Below are 19,954 nucleotides of genomic sequence, written 5' to 3'. Positions count from 1 at the left end.
CCACTTCTGACATTCGCACTGTCTTTTTCTATGTGATGTGCAGAAATAGACTTTAGGTTTACAATGTGTTTCTGTGTCTGAGGCATAGTGACAGTACCAGATAATATTAGGGCTGCGCGAGTACTCGAAATTTCGAGTTCGAGTCGAGTCGATCTCATACTCGACTCTAACTCGACTCGACAAATGATGACTCGTCAACTTTCGAGTACTCGATAACGTTTCGAGCTCGCGTTAGATCCACATTAAAATACATCACATGTAACATATAACCTGTCACAACGATTCCACCATTTGGAAATACGCATTTGGCGCAGCCGTGATCGCTGTCACAATTCCGCCATCTTGTTTTCACTATTAGCTTCGGCTAACCTCGACTTGGCTACACGTGAACCGAAAACCGTTATTAGCCGTTATTTTTGGCCGAACCGGAACTGAACCGAACCGAACCGAAACAGTCGACGCCATCTTGGAACTGAACCGTTAAAAAATACCGGTAACCGGTTCAAATAACGGTTCATACGGAACTACGGGCGAAACTTTGCATGTTGTTCCTGAACATAGAAACTACTTTTTTGTCTTTTTTTTCTTCTTTTATTAGCTTCTTAGCCTTCCTGTTCGAAAAAAATCTTTCCCTGCAGAAACGCTCTGGATTTTTTGGAGTCGCGAAATAAAAACAACAAAGATAACAACAACAACTACTACATGAATGACGATGGGATGAGGTGATTTACCGCAACAATTGCGGTACCATACCTCAGCGCAAACAAAGATAAGATCACAAAGATAGTAACTTAAAACTGTTATGACTACTATTGTCTAAGACATACACATGAGTATACAAGGCTTAGGGATCAATGGGTAGCGTTCATGAAGTGGCATATAGCCTATCTATACAGCGTGTCCACCCTAACTGCAGAACTGATCGCTGACACACAACGCGCGTGAGCTTACATGAGCCCCTTACAAAGTAGAGGGCCGGCCACCCTCATGCTTGCCAGAACGAAAAGAAAATACCAAGCATACCAAATATTCGCTACTCCTGACTGGTAATCAATAATTTCATTGACTTAAATGACTTAGGCTAATGTAGCAGGCTCGGTTGACTGTTATATTCCTGCCGAGATTCTTGGAACAACCCGGTGGGTTAGTTATTCACCGCGACATGAGCTACGCGCTGTAGCAGTCAATCCAAACCTGTAATTAATGGTTATGCTCCTGTCGTAACTATTATTAATGTTGTCTTTCATATCGCGCAGAAGCTTTCAAAATCTTGAACCTCCGTATGCCTTCCTGTCCACGTCCCCTTGACGCTTGAACCGGTTCGTGAACCGAACCGTTTGGAAAAAACCGGTTCGAACCATTATAGTTGCCTTCCGGAGCTGAACCGGAACTGAACCCTTATCGTCGAACCTAAACCCGAACCGAACCGATAAACGTTTCGGTTCGACTCTCTGGTTTCGTTTCTTCGGCGGGATAGTCTGTTTCGGTTCTACTAGTTCATAAAACTCAGAGATGTCTGACAAGAGTGAAGAAAGTGCATCTGCACACAACCGAAAATGGCTGGAAGCCTTGTGTAGGACTACTTTACGAAAATTTCCGGTACGAACGCTTCCTTACCGCGCCCATAGAGAGACGATCACCGGTGATCGACGTTTTATGAGCGGCGCTACCCGGTCCCTAAAGTAGATTTGGACAAATAGTCACATTTGTTGGATACTATAAACACTACAGAATGAGTTCCATTTTCACTTTTTTCTTTGTGGTAGCGATTTATGAAGTTGACCTTGCGCCAAGAAGGCAGTGTGGAGACTATCTTTGTTGCGGCGTCGCGTTCCCGCGGCAGACCTCTTTCGCAAATGCGCAATACTCCCATTTTAAGCATATTTTGATTCGATTTCGCTTATTACAACGCAAATAACGACTCTGAAGGTGTTAGACAATTCGATTTTTGCCCTGCATGTGTGGGCATGTATACGAGGGTGGTTCCATAAGTTTCCGGCCCGAGGTAGAAAACGCGCGCGAATTTGAAAATGCGATTAAGAACGCGTGGCGCCATCTGTTGGAGGGCCGGAGCACCACCCTCAACCCTCTCCATGCTTTTGTCGGTTGGAGAGCGGCATTTCAAACAGCCAGGGTGCACTCTTCAGTTAAAATGGGAAAAAATCGAGTACCGCGCTGTGATAAAATTCTTGACAAAAGAGGGACTTTCGCCTAAAGAAATTAAAGCGCGACTGGACAACGTGTACAGGGAAGCCTCTCCGTCGTGCACAACGGTAAAAGACTGGGCTAAGCAGTTTCGACTGGGGCGAGAGTTCATTGAAGATGATCCACGCGATGGTCGTCCGGTGGAAGTGGTGACAAAAGAAAATTTGTCTCTTGTCGAGGAGGAAGTGCTGAGCGACAGGCGTCTGAAGGTGAAAGAAATCTCAGAAAGGCTGGGGCTTTCCAAAACAGCCGTTTTAAGCATCATCGGCGAGGGCCTTCACATGAAAAAGGTCAGTGCCAGATGGGTGCCACGACTTCTGTCGTCAGTTCAAAAGCAACAGCGCGTCGTCTGTGCCAAAAAGTTTTTGGAGCTCTGTCAAGAGAATGAAGAAATATTAAAGTCAATTGTCACAGGGGATGAGACTATGGTGCTCTACTATGATCCCCTTTCGAAAAAGGAGTCGATGGAATGGCGCAAACCAGGAGAAGCACCCCCAAGAAAAGCCAAGGTCACACAATCCACAAAGAAGATCATGGCAACAATATTTTGGGATTGTCACGGGATCCTCCTCATCGACTTCAAAGAGAGGAACACCACAGTGAATGCGACTTATTATGCTTCACTCCTGCACTGACTGCGAGACGCCATCAAGGAAAAGAGGTGTGGCAGGTTGAGTCGAGGTGTCCGGTTGCTCCAGGACAATGCCCCTTCCACACGGCTTCTGCTGCCAAGGCTGCACTGAAGGAGTGCGGCTTCGAAGAAATCCACCACCCACCCTACAGTCCAGACTTGGCACCGAGTGACTACTTCCTGTTCTCAAACTTGAAGAGGGATCTCAGAGGACGGAGATTTCAAAACAATAGTGAGGTGCAAGAGGCAGTTTTTCCAACACTTTGCGGACAAAACTTCGGACTATTTTTTCAAGGGCATAAGAATGCTGGTTGAAAGGTGTCAAAAGTGCATCGAAGTTAAGGGTGACTATGTCGAAAAGTGATACACTTGTTTCGTCTCTATGACTATTAAAAGTTGGTCGGGCCGGAAACTTATGGAACCACCCTCGTAACTTGCACTATTGCTGTTCTTCCTGTCTCAAAACTAACCGGGAGGAACGGAAGAGTGGTGAAATAGCAATATGTGGTGCAATAGGAAAGTTGAGCCTGAAACTAATGTTTTCAGCGGAAATTACGATGTTAATTTCCGTTTTACTACTTCAATGAACTCTGTCATTCAGTTACATGAACAACATGCAGTGTTCACGTTATTTTCCACAACTCATGAACTTCTTGATCCAGAGGGTCGATATCTTCAGATATTATTTCTGACAAAGATTGCCACATTTTGTATATTTTAGAGCTTGTAGACTGATATTTCTGTTCAAGATACAGGCGTATATTCATGAGGGTTTCTGCTGTTTGCACCAATTTTTTGGTGTCCCAAAATCAATTTTGGAAATACATGGATAGCATTGTTCATGAAACTTACATCATTTGATAGGGCATAGATTTGGCTACATTTTCCTGTATAGATATATGTTTTGAAGTGATACTGTCAGCCACAAAAAAAAAATCATCAGTTATTTATCAAACCAACCTAAAATGGCCATTTTTGTGGCGGCAAGGAAAGTGTTAAACCGCACCGTGTAGAAAGACCAGTTTTCCTACCCATAACTTGTAAATCTTTTATGGTTGCAATATTCATTTAGCAATGTTGTCCTTAGGTGGCACATTGTTTTTATAAAGCCCTTATAATCTTCATTCATTTCAATTTTTGTTGTCAACTATAGCACAAAAGAACATTTTTAACGGGAAATTGGTCAAAAAGCAATGCTAAAGCAGCTTGAAATTTTATATCTATCTCCTGCTTCTACACACTACCTATCATTTAATGAAACGCCAACTACTCGAACTCGACTCGATACTCGAAACAGTGATTTGGTATTACTCGAACTCGACTCGAACTTGAAAATTTTGCTACTTGCACAGCCCTAGGAATATGTTTACACGAAGCAACAGACTTTCCTTCTTTAGTGTGAAACACATACCACCATCATTATGTACATATTATGTGAATATTCTGCTTGCAATGCCCTGCGGTTTGAGCCTGTGCGGCGCGCTGTGCCTTGGCCCCAACATGTAATTATTCGCAAATGGACATGTGTATGTCTTTTTGTACGTAAAAGGTAGGTTTCGTTTCCACTGTTAATACTCCATCAATGGTGCCCCCTTGTTGTTGATTCTTGAGTTTCAGTACTTGGGAGTTACCGATGTAAGTAGCTCCCAAGCTGGGATAAGAGTACTGGCTACACAGTGAAGAAAGATGGCACCGAGTGTCTTCTGGCTATTCCCGAAAATGAAGATGACCACGAAGGCACACGTTTCGCATCAACTCACAACATCGAGGCAGCCACGACAGCACAGCTAAAGGCACTCACAAAAGAAGGCTTCCAGTTCTGCTTCAGGAATTGGCAGGAACAGTGGGACAGGTGTGTTTGAAGAGACTAATTTGCACTTACCTCTTACTCTAATAAACGTCTATGTCTGTAAACGTTTATCATACTTTTTGATCACCCCTCATAAGTGAATGATTTTGTTGGCAGAATTATGCATTGACCTTGAGTACCTTTGTGTTATTCCATGTATGTACCCCTCCTGTATGGACCACAAAGTGGTGGTCTGTAGTATATGGTAAATAAATAAATAAATAAATAAATAAAACCTCCACAAAGACTGTCATAGTGAACGAAAACAGCACCAGTACTGTTTTCGTGTGTCTTCGCTTGTCATTCACTTTGTCAGTTAACCAACAAGCCCAACTTTCAATTTGTACCCCCCCCCCCCCCCCCCAAGTCTGTGCTTCATTTTGCATCCACCCTGTTACAAATTTGTCATCAGTGTCTGCTCCTACCGAGAACAACATTGATTGTCAACCAAGCGAATTGCAAGCTTGTATTACCACTGCGCTTCAACATACATACATTATCTTTCCAACTTTGGCGGCGGCAGCTGTTCCCAGCCTGATACATTCTCACTGTCAAGCACACAGTACTATTGTGCAAGTGCCAGAGAGTAAACTACTCGTTGTTCATTGTTGAATTCACAAGGATTAGCAATAAAACATTTGAATTTACACTATTATCACACAGCGAGAGAAGAGAGCAGGGTAATCAATGAAATTAGATTCACAGAATTGAGTAGTACATGCTCATACCATGAACCTGGTTGGATTCGCAGTACACTACGATGACCAGACCATTTTATTTCAAAACACACTTCTCAGAAGACAAAATACCAAACATCATACTTACGATTCATACTTGCTTTGCAGAAGGTCATAAATGGCAGGAAGTGTCATCTGGCACATGTTAAGGTTCCATATTTGCCTTTTGAATAGAGAAGAAATGTATAACTGGTTATGGCTTCAGTTTTACAATGCAAAACAGCTGCAAAATATTCCTTTGAACCTACAAACATCACTACGCCACTATAGAGATCAGTTGAGTGAGACTAAGTGACAGGAGGCACCACCCAGGAGCAGGGCTGACAGCGTTAGAAGGAAACAAAGCATGCACACAGACAGCAAATACAAGGCCATGGAAACTAAGCCAGAAATAAGGACGTCACATGCAGTGTGGTGCAGGAAAATAATATTAATGGGTACCACAGACCAATACTATAGCAGGAAAAAGGATGCGTAGCGTAAGATAGCAAATGCAGGAGGTTGCATGGCATAGAGATGTTGAACATTGTTGAACACAGGCAAATTAAAATAACTCGTGCAAACATAAACAAAACGTAACAAAAATAACATGAGGCACTGCATAGAGAAACAAAATACATATACAGGTCATACAAGTGTCATACAAGAATAAAACTAACAGGTCATATAGCATCCAAAAGCCACAGTAACAAGTAACCGAAAGTTTAAAGAAGAGGAAACAGGTAGGTACTGCCTAGCAATAAAAAGAAATGGATGGCACAGCATGAGGAAAGAGCAAAACCAATGAAAAAAAAAAAAAAAAGCAGGACCCTCAGAAGACAGAATACATGGGTGATGTTACTTGCGATTAAAGCAACACAAGAGGTACAGTATGAAAAGAAATAAGAGATTTAGCAGGTAAGGAAATCAGTGGCATGGTGTGGCAAGTCCGCACTTAGAGTTTACATGTTTTCCCGTGGCCTTTCCAAAAAACTGCTGAGGACAACGGAAAAGTCTTCATTTACATGTGTTCTCTTGACCATAAATGGTGCTCCAAAGGACTGAAGTACGTAGTAAACATATCTAGACCCTTTTGTTTTTGGGTTTTGTGCTTTTTGAAAATTTGGTTTTATTTCAGGAGCTGTAAAGCGGTAAAATCTGGCGATATCGGCTGGAAAAGCAGGTTTTCAGGTGGAAAATAAAAAGCGCTTTTCACGTTTCAGATGGACACAAGGTGCCAAGTGGACGTGTTGAATGCACAGCACTTAGCGTTCGCCAGTGCACGTACGGGTGGCTGAAGTTTGACTTTAGCAACTTCATTTACAGGTTTTACAATAACGATGATGCAAATCAGGGGATAAAAACAGGTTTTACCGCATTTAACCCTAAAACACAAGGATCTAATCATATCCCCTTATCTGATTCAGTGTTTGAACTCATTTGTTTTAACTCTACGGCTATAACATGTGGTGATGGAATATTGCTATGTGAAGTGGAAGGGCCAATCATGTTGCTGGAGTGTGTGAAATGTTAAATACACAAAGAAAAAGTGCTAACATATGGGTGCTTAAAAGAGCATTGAACAGCTACAACTGGCAACATTATTTGAGTTTGTAACTCTTTCTAATCTCTCAATAATGTTTCCTGAGAAATATTGAGATCAATAAGAATGTGGTGATCAATTAATTACAAAACATGTCTTGCAGTGTTTCTCAGGTGCTCAGCACTCCAGAGTTCTGCAACAACAGTCTATACTGCTGAAGTAAGCTGCTCTCTCTATCCATTCCCGCAAGCGGCAGGAGGTTATCAACGTGATAAGTGAAGGCTTTCCATTCATGTCATTACACCTGGAGCAAATGACAAAATCAAGGATAAGCTGATCTACGTCAACGTCTTCAATTACCCCTGGCCTATGAAAAAAAAGTCCTTTTCAGGACCATCCAACATATCTGCATCAAAGACCATGCTTTTGCATCGAATAAGCCCTTATCATCATTGATGATTATAATATTTCATATAAAAAATACCTAGACGTGCATTACGAATGTGCAAGATGGAACAGCCGTATTTTTGCTAATGTTATGGCGGTGTGTTCATGAGCCCATACTGGCTCAGATTTTGATTGTGTCAGGGGTTGCACACTAAGATGTCCAGCACGTTGAATATAAAAGACGTGGAAATGTTTAAAACTTTCAAAAATATCAAAAATACCTAGATGTCCATGACAAATTTGTAAGATGGAACAGCGGTTTGCAACATGTTTACATGTCGTCAGTCTTATTTTTGCTCATGCTACACCAGTGTGTTCATGAGCCCATTCTGGCTCAGATTTTGATTGCGTCAGGGGTTGCACACTAAGATGTCCAGCACGTTGAATATAAAAGATGTGGAAATGTTTAAAACTTTCAAAAATATCAAAAATACCTAGATGATGGAACAGCGGTTTGCAACATGTTTACATGTCGTCAGTCTTATTTTTGCTCATGCTACACCGGTGTGTTCATGAGCCCATTCTGGCTCAGATTTTGATTGTGTCAGGGGTTGCACACTAAGATGTCCAGCACGTTGAATATAAAAGATGTGGAAATGTTTAAAACTTTCAAAAATATCAAAAATACCTAGATGTTCATGACAAATTTGTAAGATGGAACAGCGGTTTGCAACATGTTTACATGTCGTCAGTCTTATTTTTGCTCATGCTGCACCGGTGTGTTCATGAGCCCATACTGGCTCAGATTTTGATTGTGTCAGGGGTTGCACACTAAGATAGATGTCCAGCACGTTGAATATAAAAGATGTGGAAATGTTTAAAACTTTCAAAAATATCAAAAGTACCTAGACGTGCATGACAAATTTGTAAGATGGAACAGCGGTTTGCAACATGTTTACATGTCGTCAGTCTTATTTTTGCTCATGCTGCACCGGTGTGTTCATGAGCCCATTCTGGCTCAGATTTTGATTGTGTCAGGGGTTGCACACTAAGATAGATGTCCAGCACGTTGAATATAAAAGATGTGGAAATGTTTAAAACTTTCAAAAATATCAAAAATACCTAGACGTGCATGACAAATTTGTAAGATGGAACAGCGGTTTGCAACATGTTTACATGTCGTCAGACTTATTTTTGCTCATGCTGCACCGGTGTGTTCATGAGCCCATACTGGCTCAGATTTTGATTGTGTCAGGGGCTGCACACTAAGATAGATGTCCAGCACGTTGAATATAAAAGATGTGGAAATGTTTAAAACTTTCAAAAATATCAAAAATATCAAAAATACCTAGACGTGCATGACAAATTTGTAAGATGGAACAGCGGTTTGCAACATGTTTACATGTCGTCAGTCTTATTTTTGCTCATGCTACACCGGTGTGTTCATGAGCCCATTCTGGCTCAGATTTTGATTGTGTCAGGGGTTACACACTAAGATAGATGTCCAGCACGTTGAATATAAAAGATGCGGAAATGTTTAAAACTTTCAAGAATATCAAAAATACCTAGACGTGCATGACAAATTTGTAAGATGGAACAGCGGTTTGCAACATGTTTACATGTCATCAGTCTTATTTTTGCTCATGCTGCACCGGTGTGTTCATGAGCCCATACTGGCTCAGATTTTGATTGTGTCAGGGGTTGCACACTAAGATAGATGTCTAGCACGTTGAATATAAAAGATGTGGAAATGTTTAAAACTTTCAAAAATATCAAAAATACCTAGACGTGCATGACAAATTTGTAAGATGGAACAGCGGTTTGCAACATGTTTACATGTCGTCAGTCTTATTTTTGCTCATGCTACACCAGTGTGTTCATGAGCCCATTCTGGCTCAGATTTTGATTGTGTCAGGGGTTGCACACTAAGATGTCCAGCACGTTGGATATAAAAGATGTGGAAATGTTTAAAACTTTCAAAAATATCAAAAATACCTAGATGTCCATGACAAATTTGTAAGATGGAACAGCGGTTTGCAACATGTTTACATGTCGTCAGTCTTATTTTTGCTCATGCTGCACCGGTGTGTTCATGAGCCCATACTGGCTCAGATTTTGATTGTGTCAGGGGTTGCACACTAAGACAGATGTCCAGCACGTTGAATATAAAAGATGTGGAAATGTTTAAAACTTTCAAAAATATCAAAAATACCTAGACGTGCATGACAAATTTGTAAGATGGAACAGCGGTTTGCAACATGTTTACATGTCGTCAGTCTTATTTTTGCTCATGCTGCACCGGTGTGTTCATGAGCCCATACTGGCTCAGATTTTGATTGTGTCAGGGGTTGCACACTAAGACAGATGTCCAGCACGTTGAATATAAAAGATGTGGAAATGTTTAAAACTTTCAAAAATATCAAAAATACCTAGACGTGCATGACAAATTTGTAAGATGGAACAGCGGTTTGCAACATGTTTACATGTCGTCAGTCTTATTTTTGCTCATGCTACACCGGTGTGTTCTTGAGCCCATTCTGGCTCAGATTTTGATTGTGTCAGGGGTTGCACACTAAGATAGATGTCCAGCACGTTGAATATAAAAGATGTGGAAATGTTTAAAACTTTCAAAAATATCAAAAATACCTAGACGTGCATGACAAATTTGTAAGATGGAACAGCGGTTTGCAACATGTTTACATGTCGTCAGTCTTATTTTTGCTCATGCTGCACCGGTGTGTTCATGAGCCCATACTGGCTCAGATTTTGATTGTGTCAGGGGTTACACACTAAGATAGATGTCCAGCACGTTGAATATAAAAGATGTGGAAATGTTTAAAACTTTCAAAAATATCAAGAATACCTAGACGTGCATGGCAAATTTGTAAGATGGAACAGCGGTTTGCAACATGTTTACATGTCGTCAGTCTTATTTTTGCTCATGCTGCACCGGTGTGTTCATGAGCCCATACTGGCTCAGATTTTGATTGTGTCAGGGGTTACACACTAAGATAGATGTCCAGCACGTTGAATATAAAAGATGTGGAAATGTTTAAAACTTTCAAAAATATCAAAAATACCTAGACGTGCGTGACAAATTTGTAAGATGGAAAACAGCGGTTTGCAACATGTTTACATATCATCAGTCTTATTTTTGCTCATGTTACACCGGTGTGTTCATGAGCCCATACTGGCTCACATTTTGATTTGATATCAGGGGTTGCAGACTAACATGTCCAGGACGTTGAATATAAAGGTTGTGGAAGTTGAGTGTTTATGTAGTCATCTTTTATTGTCCCTTATTGTAATGTACGTCCACAGCACTGACCAATTGTGTTAAAATTGGGTTGTTGGTATCGGGTAGTCATAATGATGTTCAAGCAGCAAGCTCTGAGCAACCTGTCGTCCTGTCCTGTCAACGAGGTTGTCTTGTCTTTTGCTGGTTGAACATCAAATGATCACAACACTGATTTGTGGAGATAACTTACATATTTATATTATGCAATACTTTTCTCACATCAGCAATGTGCAGGGAAAAATTAAGTAGAGCTGTGAAGCCTGTGAATTGGAGTTGTTATATTTGTGACCCATTAATAGGTGTGGCACAGGAAGGAGTGCCACTCTCATCAGTTAGTGTCAGCTACTCAAGGGGTACAACACAACATTATTGAGCATAGATGGGTAGAAATCCAGCGAACCGGTAGAGATGTAGGAAGGGAGTTGCCTCAGGACAGAAGCCGCATAGTTTGGCGATATACTGCTCCGGTAGGGATAATACCTTAGAGAGGCTATATGCAAAAGAAACTGATGTAGCCTGCTGGATCAAGCACTTCCTTCTCGCAATACTACCGAGGTACGCCGGACTGCCGTTTCGTGCGGTGCCGACAATTTCTGTACACATCACTTTTGGCTATTATCAACAGAGTAATACCTACATTTCAATACTGCGCGTATCCAGTTCTTTGGACACCGTTGCCGCTAACAGTTGACTGCGTGACGGTCGACATCTTTTAGTTTGAGCTGCGTCCGGCGCCGTCCCATACATATCGTGCTCGCAGAACGTCTCTTACCTCATATGCATCGTGAACGAAACGTGCGGAGTACGCGCACGCGTGTGACAATCAGATCTTTTGTTGAAGATGCTTCGAGTATGTGACTCCCAACAGGTGCTTTTCTATATCCACTTTCGTCACATTGTCATTTACAAAAGAGTTGTTATACACCCGGGTTACATTTCCACCACTTCCATACGGAATATTCTTTTCGCAGGTAAGACGAACTAGAAGTGCTCAAAATACCGAACGATACGAGACAAGTTAGTAAATAAGCGTCAACTGCATTTATTAGGTGGAGTCATCCACGTAAACTCCCGCTCGAAATGAAGATGCGAGACGTATTGACATTGTTGTTCGGCCACATTTTACAATACGCGTCTTTCGTTTGACCAGACCACATGCAACAAATTTATTGCCGTCACCGTGATACTCGAGCACCTTTTGGAAGTCGTCTGCTCTCACCGCTGCAAAAAGGCGCCAGAGCAGACGATTTTTTCATCCAATAAGCGGTCTGCCATCGTAGCGGATATCGCTGTTGCCAACAGAAATCGCAATGTGCTGGCGCTGTTCTTATCAACTTAATTCGTTTATTTAATAACCGTGATGATTCTGGACGAGCGAATTCACAGTATTACGTTTTCAGCAATGAGGAATCGAATGGTACGCTTTGTGGATGGGCCAGGGTGTACGAGACCGTCCCTTTAACGTCCCTCGCGGAAGACTGCGTGTCTAAGCAACTTGTACCCATAATGAAGGATGAAGAGAATGTAATTTAGCCTTTAAGCTGTTTTATAAATAATGAAAGTGGCTGAGGCATGCAAAATATTGAGCTGGTTCAAATACAATGAACTTCCTGCCTTCACCTTATGTTATGTGGTTTCTAAAAAAAGTTTGGCCAGCACCCAACAGTTTTGTGCCACTCTAAGTTAATGAGTAAATCTGAGACCATGAGTTATGCACGCAAATATAGTAGACGATGAGTTATGCAAGTAAATATAGTACAAGTGTACTTACGGCCTGATTGCAATGACGCTAAATATGTCTACTATCACAGACAAGTCGTTCATAGATAAGGCAGTGTCTATAGCAGCCTGGAAAAGAAGCAAATGAATATGAGAAAGAAATCATGTAAAACTACACTCTAATATGCAGGGTGGTTCAAGTCAAAGTAGTGGGTTTGTAATGACGATAAAAGAAATTGTATTGTATGAGTATTGGGAAATAAATTATGTGTTGGAGGACATAACATGCACTAAAATTCCATGTAAAAAATCCCACTTGGTCCAGTTCTTTGTGAATAAACCTGGAAACTTAGATAAAAAAAGTGCAGTCTTCTTAACATTCCCTATGGTCTATACCTGAGTTCCGCCTTCATGTGTCAAATGGCAACATGGTCGTCGTCAGACGAACGTGGAGTTGCCGATGATATTGAAACCATTAGCTTGTACGAAAACAGAACTAAAACAGGGTTTAATTTTAATTAGTTTTCGGTTGGTGGGTGCTTGATATCTGCAGCATCAATTGGTTAGCTCTGAAACTTTTTCCTGGCCTGGAAACCTGGCCCTGTTTTTCTTTGAAGCATTGGCTGACGAGCATCTAGGGAGCTTGTTCTATCTTGCGGCATGCACTGGCACACCCCGAACACATGTCCTTACATGGCACCAACAATAGATCGGAAAGGCTTTTCTATAGTGTGAATGTTTGTGAGTAAGTGGTGCTTTTGAGATTGCAGTTGTGTGCATCACTGGGATATACAATCATCAATGACACGCACCCTCGTATCTAAATAAATGGTCTCACATTTTTCCCCACTGTTTATGTTTCATCACAGGGCAGGTGTGTTGTGGTGGCATAGGGTAAATCCAAATGGGCGTTTCAGTCAGGTAATTCATTATCGAACGATTCAAATTCGATAGCAGATCCTGGAGAAATGTCCATGAGGATAACTATACCGCTCACCCCACATTTGGCAGGTAAAAGAGACATTAGGTGAGATACCATACCTATGTAGTTTTCTTCTTCTTGTGTAACATGCACTAAGTAAAAAAAAAAAAGGAGTAAAATGGGGAGTAATTGCAGCTTCTAGTTCTTTAGATTGCAATTATTCCCCATTTTAGTCCCCTGAAATTCACTCCCCAGGACTTCCAATATTTACTAAACTTCACGTCATGGTCCGCTGAATGCAACAATCTATGTAAATATGTGTTCTTTATGGAACAAGGCTATATAGTTATGCAATTTTTTGCCCACAGAGTAAGAAATAGTGGTTCTTCCCGCGGGCAAATCGTGTCTTATGAACGTCACAAGATTTTACCTTACTCGATATATCACGGTTTAATTCGAAGTATTTTCATTCATGCACATAGATTATGTACATAAGGACTGCATGTGAGGACAAAGAGTGAAACGTAGTCCACGCTCTGTGATATTAATTTAGTCCCATGCATTTAGCCCAGAATGGGACTAATTGTTCTGGTAATTCATTTACACCCCCAAAAGTACTAAATCTGCTCACACAGAGTAAATTTAGTCCTATGCGACGTTCTTTGTGATGCTACAACTTCAAAGTGTGGCGTATGAAAGTCGTTGGCAAACATCAGTCACATTCTACGTAGCATTTGATAGTTTCAATTTCTCCTACTTTCTACTTTCTCTTACAGTTGGTAATTTGGACAAGTGTGAACAGTTATTTGAACCAGTTACTGAAATTTTTGTAATGGTTCAGTTCCGGTTCAGCTACAAGGTGGCCCCAATAGTTTTGGTTCAGTTCAGTTCTGGTTCGACTAAAAATAACGGTTAATTAACAGTTTTTGGTTCAGGTTCGTGTTCGGTTCGACTCTCTGGTTCGAACTCTTATGCGTCGCTTGAAATTTACGTTGGACAAGTGTGATGCTTCTGAGCTCCGTGTACCACAGTCCAATCTTTGCATGCTCCTGTACAGTTAACTGGCACGTTTTTCCAGTTACAATGAAAATTCAAGCGAAAAATAGTCAATACAAATACAAATTGCAGAACATTACACAGGAAACAAATACAAAGTCTGCTGGACGGACGTCTTGCTATACAAAACAAATAAGTTTGTTGTTGCTTTTCTGCACTTTGTCATAAACGAGTTATGCATTTTGCTGTTGTGTTATATACTGTAACCACCCTATTTTACACCTATCAAATCACTTCACACAGGAATTTTCTCTATTTAGTTCAACTTATTCCGTTTGTTTCTATGTCATTTGCACCACCTCATCCGATCGTGTCACGATGTAATGGATGGAGTTGAAACAAGGTTTAGGTCCATAGGGAATGTTGTTTTAAGTTTTTTTTTTTCATTTTTGCAATTTATCCACAAAGAACTGGAAAAAGTGAGAATTTGTATTATACAATTTTAGAGTATATTACGTCCTCCAGCACATATTTTAGCTCCCAAGCACTTTTTTTAGTTGGTTTATCTTCATTACAAACCTGGTACTTTATCGTAGACCACCATGTATTCTTCAATAGTTGTTGTCGTCACACACACATTCCACTCCCATGACAGATTGTGTGAAAACTTTCCACTGCAGAACATTTCTTAATTTATTTTATTTATTTGTTTTTTTACTGTGACTGACACAGGAACAAAACTACAGGCAAAAGCAACTGAAATTGTCTGACGGAGGCCTGAGTTCCGTAAGTCAAACATCAACAATATGTTTTTGCCTTATACTGTTTCTCACACAAATCCCACATTAGAAGCAATGTATACAGATAGAATGTCAGACTTATTGCATCATTGAAGGTTTTGATGAGACAACTTCAGGAAAGTTAATTGGTTTATAAGGCACTGATATTAATCTTCACGTTTATGAAATGTTTATCTTCAAACCATCATGTGAAGGCCATGCAATGCATCGCTGCATGACCAAATAATTTGTGCATAGCAGTATCACTCTCACAATTCTAGTTCCTCACAAATATATGTACAATATGCAGCTTACTTTTGGCTCCTTTGTGCTCCAGTGAGCAAGAACAAGTTTGATGTTTTTAAGTCTATGGTGCACTACAGTCATTATTGTTTTGTGTTGTTCCATGATTGTGGCAATGGCTTCAGCCTCTGGCATTTCAGGTTGCATAGGAAAACCAGAGTTGTGGTTTTCTTGTAGGTGGCGCTAATAAGAACATACATTTCATTAGTAAGTATTTTATGTCAAAACTAAGTGTATGCATTGTATACATGTAAAAATAACTCACAGGAAGAAACTCATCCAGGTCCAAGCCAGCAGGTGTATCTCTTTGAGCTGGAACAAAATCTATAACAGTCTTTTGCTCAGGATGTACTACAGCTTTTTGAGGAAAATGAGCCACTTCTTTGCTGTCTGGAGGAACACTCATTACTGGCTTTACAATAGACACTGTTGAACTCTCAATAATCTGAAAAGAAAGAAATGAGTCCTCAATGCTCATTGGTGTATGCATACTGTAGATTTCCACAAAACGTAACATAAAGCAGTAAGCCGTTTCGCAGGGGCATTTTGGGCCCGGTATTTTGAGGGGCATTGGGGGGTGCTGGGAAATTCTCTGCCCAATAGTATCAGTGTAGGCAACAGTTTCATGAAAGGAGATCTTCAGGGTGTTGTAAATCATCCAATAACAAAGGTAACAAGAAAAATTAACAACTGGACAAGCATGCTGATCTTACAGCAGCATAAGGAGAACTGAACTGGAGTGATGCTCACACACCGTGAGCTGAGCATGAGCAACCCGTGTTCATCCATGAGCAACCAAGCATAAGCGTGCATGAGTAGGCTTGTGCATGGTTTTATTTTAAGGCGTACTTCATACATGACTTTATTCAAGGCCCTTCAACAAACTTGTTTTTCAACATGTTTCGGTCCAGGCATCCTGTCAGTTCACAGAAAACATAAGAGATATAAAATGGGACTTCAATTACCTGAGATGATGTTCGAACCATAGCAGTAGCTTTCTCCATTGGTTTTACAAGGTTGGTACTGCTGGTGGTTGAAATCACAGAACTTGTGTGAAGGCTGCTTGTTGACCTAGCAGGTAAGCTAGGAGGTAAGTTAATCGGTACCACACCCACTGAGCTGTATCTGCCACAAAAAAAAAAAAAAAAAAGTAATAGTGTTACTAGTAATAAAGTCAGTCATAATGAGTCACAAGGCACTTCACAGCCTGTGCTGCTGGACAGCCTATGCCCTGTACGTATTTCATTTATCATTATGATTGCATTGTGGGACATGTTAGATGTGGGCTACGATAAGGAAATGTGTACTTATGCTCAGCAAAAATTATACTTACAGTGGTGCTGTGACTCATTTGTTAGCTACCAGCAAAGATGTGTAATATAGCCCATGCTATCATTCCTTACATGTTATTTTTTCAATGGTAATCGTAATAGTAATCACTACTGCATTGAAAGCAAGAATGCACCATGCACGTGCAAGGCACACAAAAGAGCAAGGGAACAGAAATATTGTACAGTTTGAAAACAGATGCCACATACAGAGTTGAGACCCTAACATGTTACAGACAAAGCGCTAGGAAACTGAGGGCTGATTGCTCATCACAGTGTGGTCTGTCTGCCTGTTGTGGGTAAGAAAGAAAAAATGATAAGAAGTCTTACCCAGGTACAGCTGCTGTAACACTTTGAGCCGGTTCCTGAGGTAGCAATGCACCAGAACCCACCAACGTGCCTCTGGAGCGAACGGTGTAGGTGGCACTTAATGAACTGACGGTTGAGGTTGCACTCATTTGCTGAACACCTTTGACTGTACTCCTTGTGGGTTTCGGCAAAATGCAGGAGCCAGAACCACAAAAACGAACAACCTTTCTGGGCTGTGTTTCCGTGCATATGGGTTTTACTGAATCTGCGCATAGACATGAAAAATGTGTATTGCATATTTCTTGTTCTTTTGCAAACCATTGCAAAGTATCTGCATTACTGATCAGCACAGGGCACATTCATGCGGCGTACAGCGTCAAATAAACCTCAACCAGCTCTGTGAATTTTTTAGAAAATTTAGAATTTTTCAATTCAAAAATCGTACTAAAGCAGCAGACTGTCGAAGTAGTATTCAACAGCCCAGCTACTTTTTCATGATTGCACTTTGAGGTCAAAGCACACCTGCAGCCAAAAACTGCTAGCAGTCTTGTTTATGCAGAGTAGTTTCTGTATTACATATAGGAGCTGACACCTAGCTACAAAAGCACACCCCAGCAAACTCCAATGGGGCAAATGGCTTGCAGCAAACAGCAGCAAACATGCAGCAAACTGCAATGGCTTCAGTAACGCTTTGAGTCATCTAGAATTCTCCCTAGTACCTAGGCTTGATTTTTTAATATTGTTACACACCATAATCGCTTCTACGGATTCATTTTGCATGCTACATATAGGGTTTATTCACATGACGTCATCCGTAGGAGACCGCCACTGCCGCTAGCAGGCAGATGTGCTGCCGTCAGCCGCCATATTGTAGGTCCCATCGAAGCCGTCACCCATATTGCACTCACCATGTATTTCATTTCATTTATTTACTTTAAATACCCTTGTGAAGGGATTTACATAAAGGGGGGGGAGGTTTTCTAACCAAAAAAGAAATACCAAAAACGATGTACACAAAAATACACAAAATTCGTTCACTCAACACGAAGAAATTGATTCGTTATGAAAATGATCATCGCACTTGGAAATAAATGACGATATATTTTGTTCTGATGCTATGTGGGCAGGAAGGTCATTCCAGTTTGATACCATCAGCTGGTGCGGAGAGTAGAGGAATTTTTTTGTTCGCGTAGGAGGAGCAAGTACTTTGTGCGGGTGATCAAGTCGTGGAAATAACTTGTGAGGGTGTTGACAGTAAGTGGGGTGGGGAAGAGGGTGACCGTAATATAACTTATGAAAGAACGCCAGGCCTGATACCTTTCGTCTGGTAATCAAAGGAGTAAGAGAGAGTTGGCCTTTAATGGCTGAGACGCTGGAAAAAGGATGATAATTACAAACAATAAACCGCGCTGCTCTGTTCTGTACAGATTCTACTTTGTCGATTAAGTATTATTTGGTGTTTCAAAGTTATTGTGCTGTGCGATTTGTAGAAGTCCATCCAAGTAATTTTCATGTTTTGGACATTAATAGACATTCAAAAAGCATATGGCAGCGAACAAATGAGGGAACATAATTTCGAGGGGCCTACAGTATGGCGGTGAGGTGACGTCAGTGAGTAAACCCTATAGCTTGTCTAACTGCAGATTGTTCATACCACCTTCATCTTTGTCCAGGAAGGACTACATGCTTTTGAGACAGCCTTTGAGAAAATGAAAGCAGAGGCAACTGACAAGACATGACTGAAAGGAAGTGCACACACCAGAATCCAAAATCTCATGTTGAGATTTATAGTTTAACTTCTGGCACTAATCCCGAGCCTAGAGGAACCATTTGTGTTCTGAACCATTGTAATTATGCTGCAAAACAATCATCCCTTAATGTCAGCTGTCATCAGCTAATATCAGCATTTCTGAGCTTTGGCACTGGAAATGTTGACAGCATAATCAATATTGTACCACTGGATAGTACTATGCATTAACAACAGGTCTTTTATGGCAACTTATTTGTACTGCATGAACAATTGCATTTTCTATTCGTTTTGCCATTCTATTCCAAGTTTTTTGTTCAGCTGCTTCATTGGGGAGTTGTTAGAGGAAAAGAAATAATCGGATGCATCAGTCACACTCTCAGAAAGCAAGTGCCAAGGTGCTACAACCGTTAGACATATAATTAGTAGAAAATATGAGCAGGTTTCATACACCCTGGGGTTTGAAGGTGGATGTAATTCACTAACTGTGTATTAATGCAGTAGACACATTGTTTACACAAGTACAAGTTCACAGGTTGGGTGACATGCACTTTAGTACATCTAAGCCTCAGAGATAAGCAATTAATGTGGTGCCAAAATGTATTATGTTGCAGCTCCTGCTGCAGCTACTCCTTACAAGTGTCAGGAAAAAAGTATGGGAGAGAGAATAGTTGCAGCTGTCAGGTACATGATACAGGTGTTAGAAGCCGGAAGAACAGGAAAGCACTTCAAATTCTGCATGGTCAACCAACACCTGATGTCATGCATTCCACACAGGCAGAGAATGATACATCAATTTTACTATACAGGGTATCTCACAGAACATGCCAGAAAAAGGAGCTCTGCCTTGACATTTCAGGCTAAAGACAGAGAGAGCTTAGAAAGCTAAGGCGGCTTCTTTTTCTTTTTTCACCCAGGAATAAGTAACCTACGTCATTTACCTCATGCACCTTGTTCATTAAAAAATTAAGCCAAAATCCCTGCCCTTTGCCTTTTTAGCAGATAGATGAACAAAAAGGTTGTGGCTTTAAAAATTACACAAAAGCACACAAGGCATGAGCACATCCCATCTCTTCACGTTTTTTTCTTTTTATATTTCCATGAGCAAGGACTTGCACTCATCTCAAAAGAGGAGTACTCTTCAGAAGTGTTAACAGAGAACCAAACTAAATCAAACAATGCTGTTACATGCTTTCTTACAACACCCAGAGTTATTATGCAA

The 19,954-nt window shown here is 40.8% G+C and overlaps 1 protein-coding gene across 5 annotated transcripts in view; it reads right to left on the bottom strand.

The window, feature by feature from the left end:
- The window catches only part of LOC135378090 (katanin p80 WD40 repeat-containing subunit B1-like), a 105,295-nt gene that overhangs the window by 10,310 nt on the left and 75,031 nt on the right, over positions 1–19,954 (bottom strand). For 3 of the 5 annotated variants that reach the window (XM_064610955.1, XM_064610957.1, XM_064610953.1), the window contains 6 exons: positions 17,007–17,250; positions 16,314–16,473; positions 15,614–15,793; positions 15,361–15,531; positions 12,401–12,477; positions 5,511–5,585 (listed from right to left, as the gene is read on the bottom strand). In XM_064610955.1, the coding sequence (XP_064467025.1) occupies positions 5,511–5,585; positions 12,401–12,477; positions 15,361–15,531; positions 15,614–15,793; positions 16,314–16,473; positions 17,007–17,250 (907 nt within the window). The remainder of the gene's footprint in view (positions 1–5,510; positions 5,586–12,400; positions 12,478–15,360; positions 15,532–15,613; positions 15,794–16,313; positions 16,474–17,006; positions 17,251–19,954) is intronic. The other 2 variants (XM_064610954.1, XM_064610956.1) reach the window with 2 other exon arrangements.

Source organism: Ornithodoros turicata, chromosome 1 (genome assembly GCF_037126465.1).
Source record: "Ornithodoros turicata isolate Travis chromosome 1, ASM3712646v1, whole genome shotgun sequence".
In the NCBI taxonomy this organism is placed as follows: Eukaryota; Metazoa; Arthropoda; class Arachnida; order Ixodida; family Argasidae; genus Ornithodoros; species Ornithodoros turicata.
The sequence above is the reverse complement of the archived record's forward strand: the minus strand, read 5'-3'. Positions and strand labels throughout refer to the sequence as shown.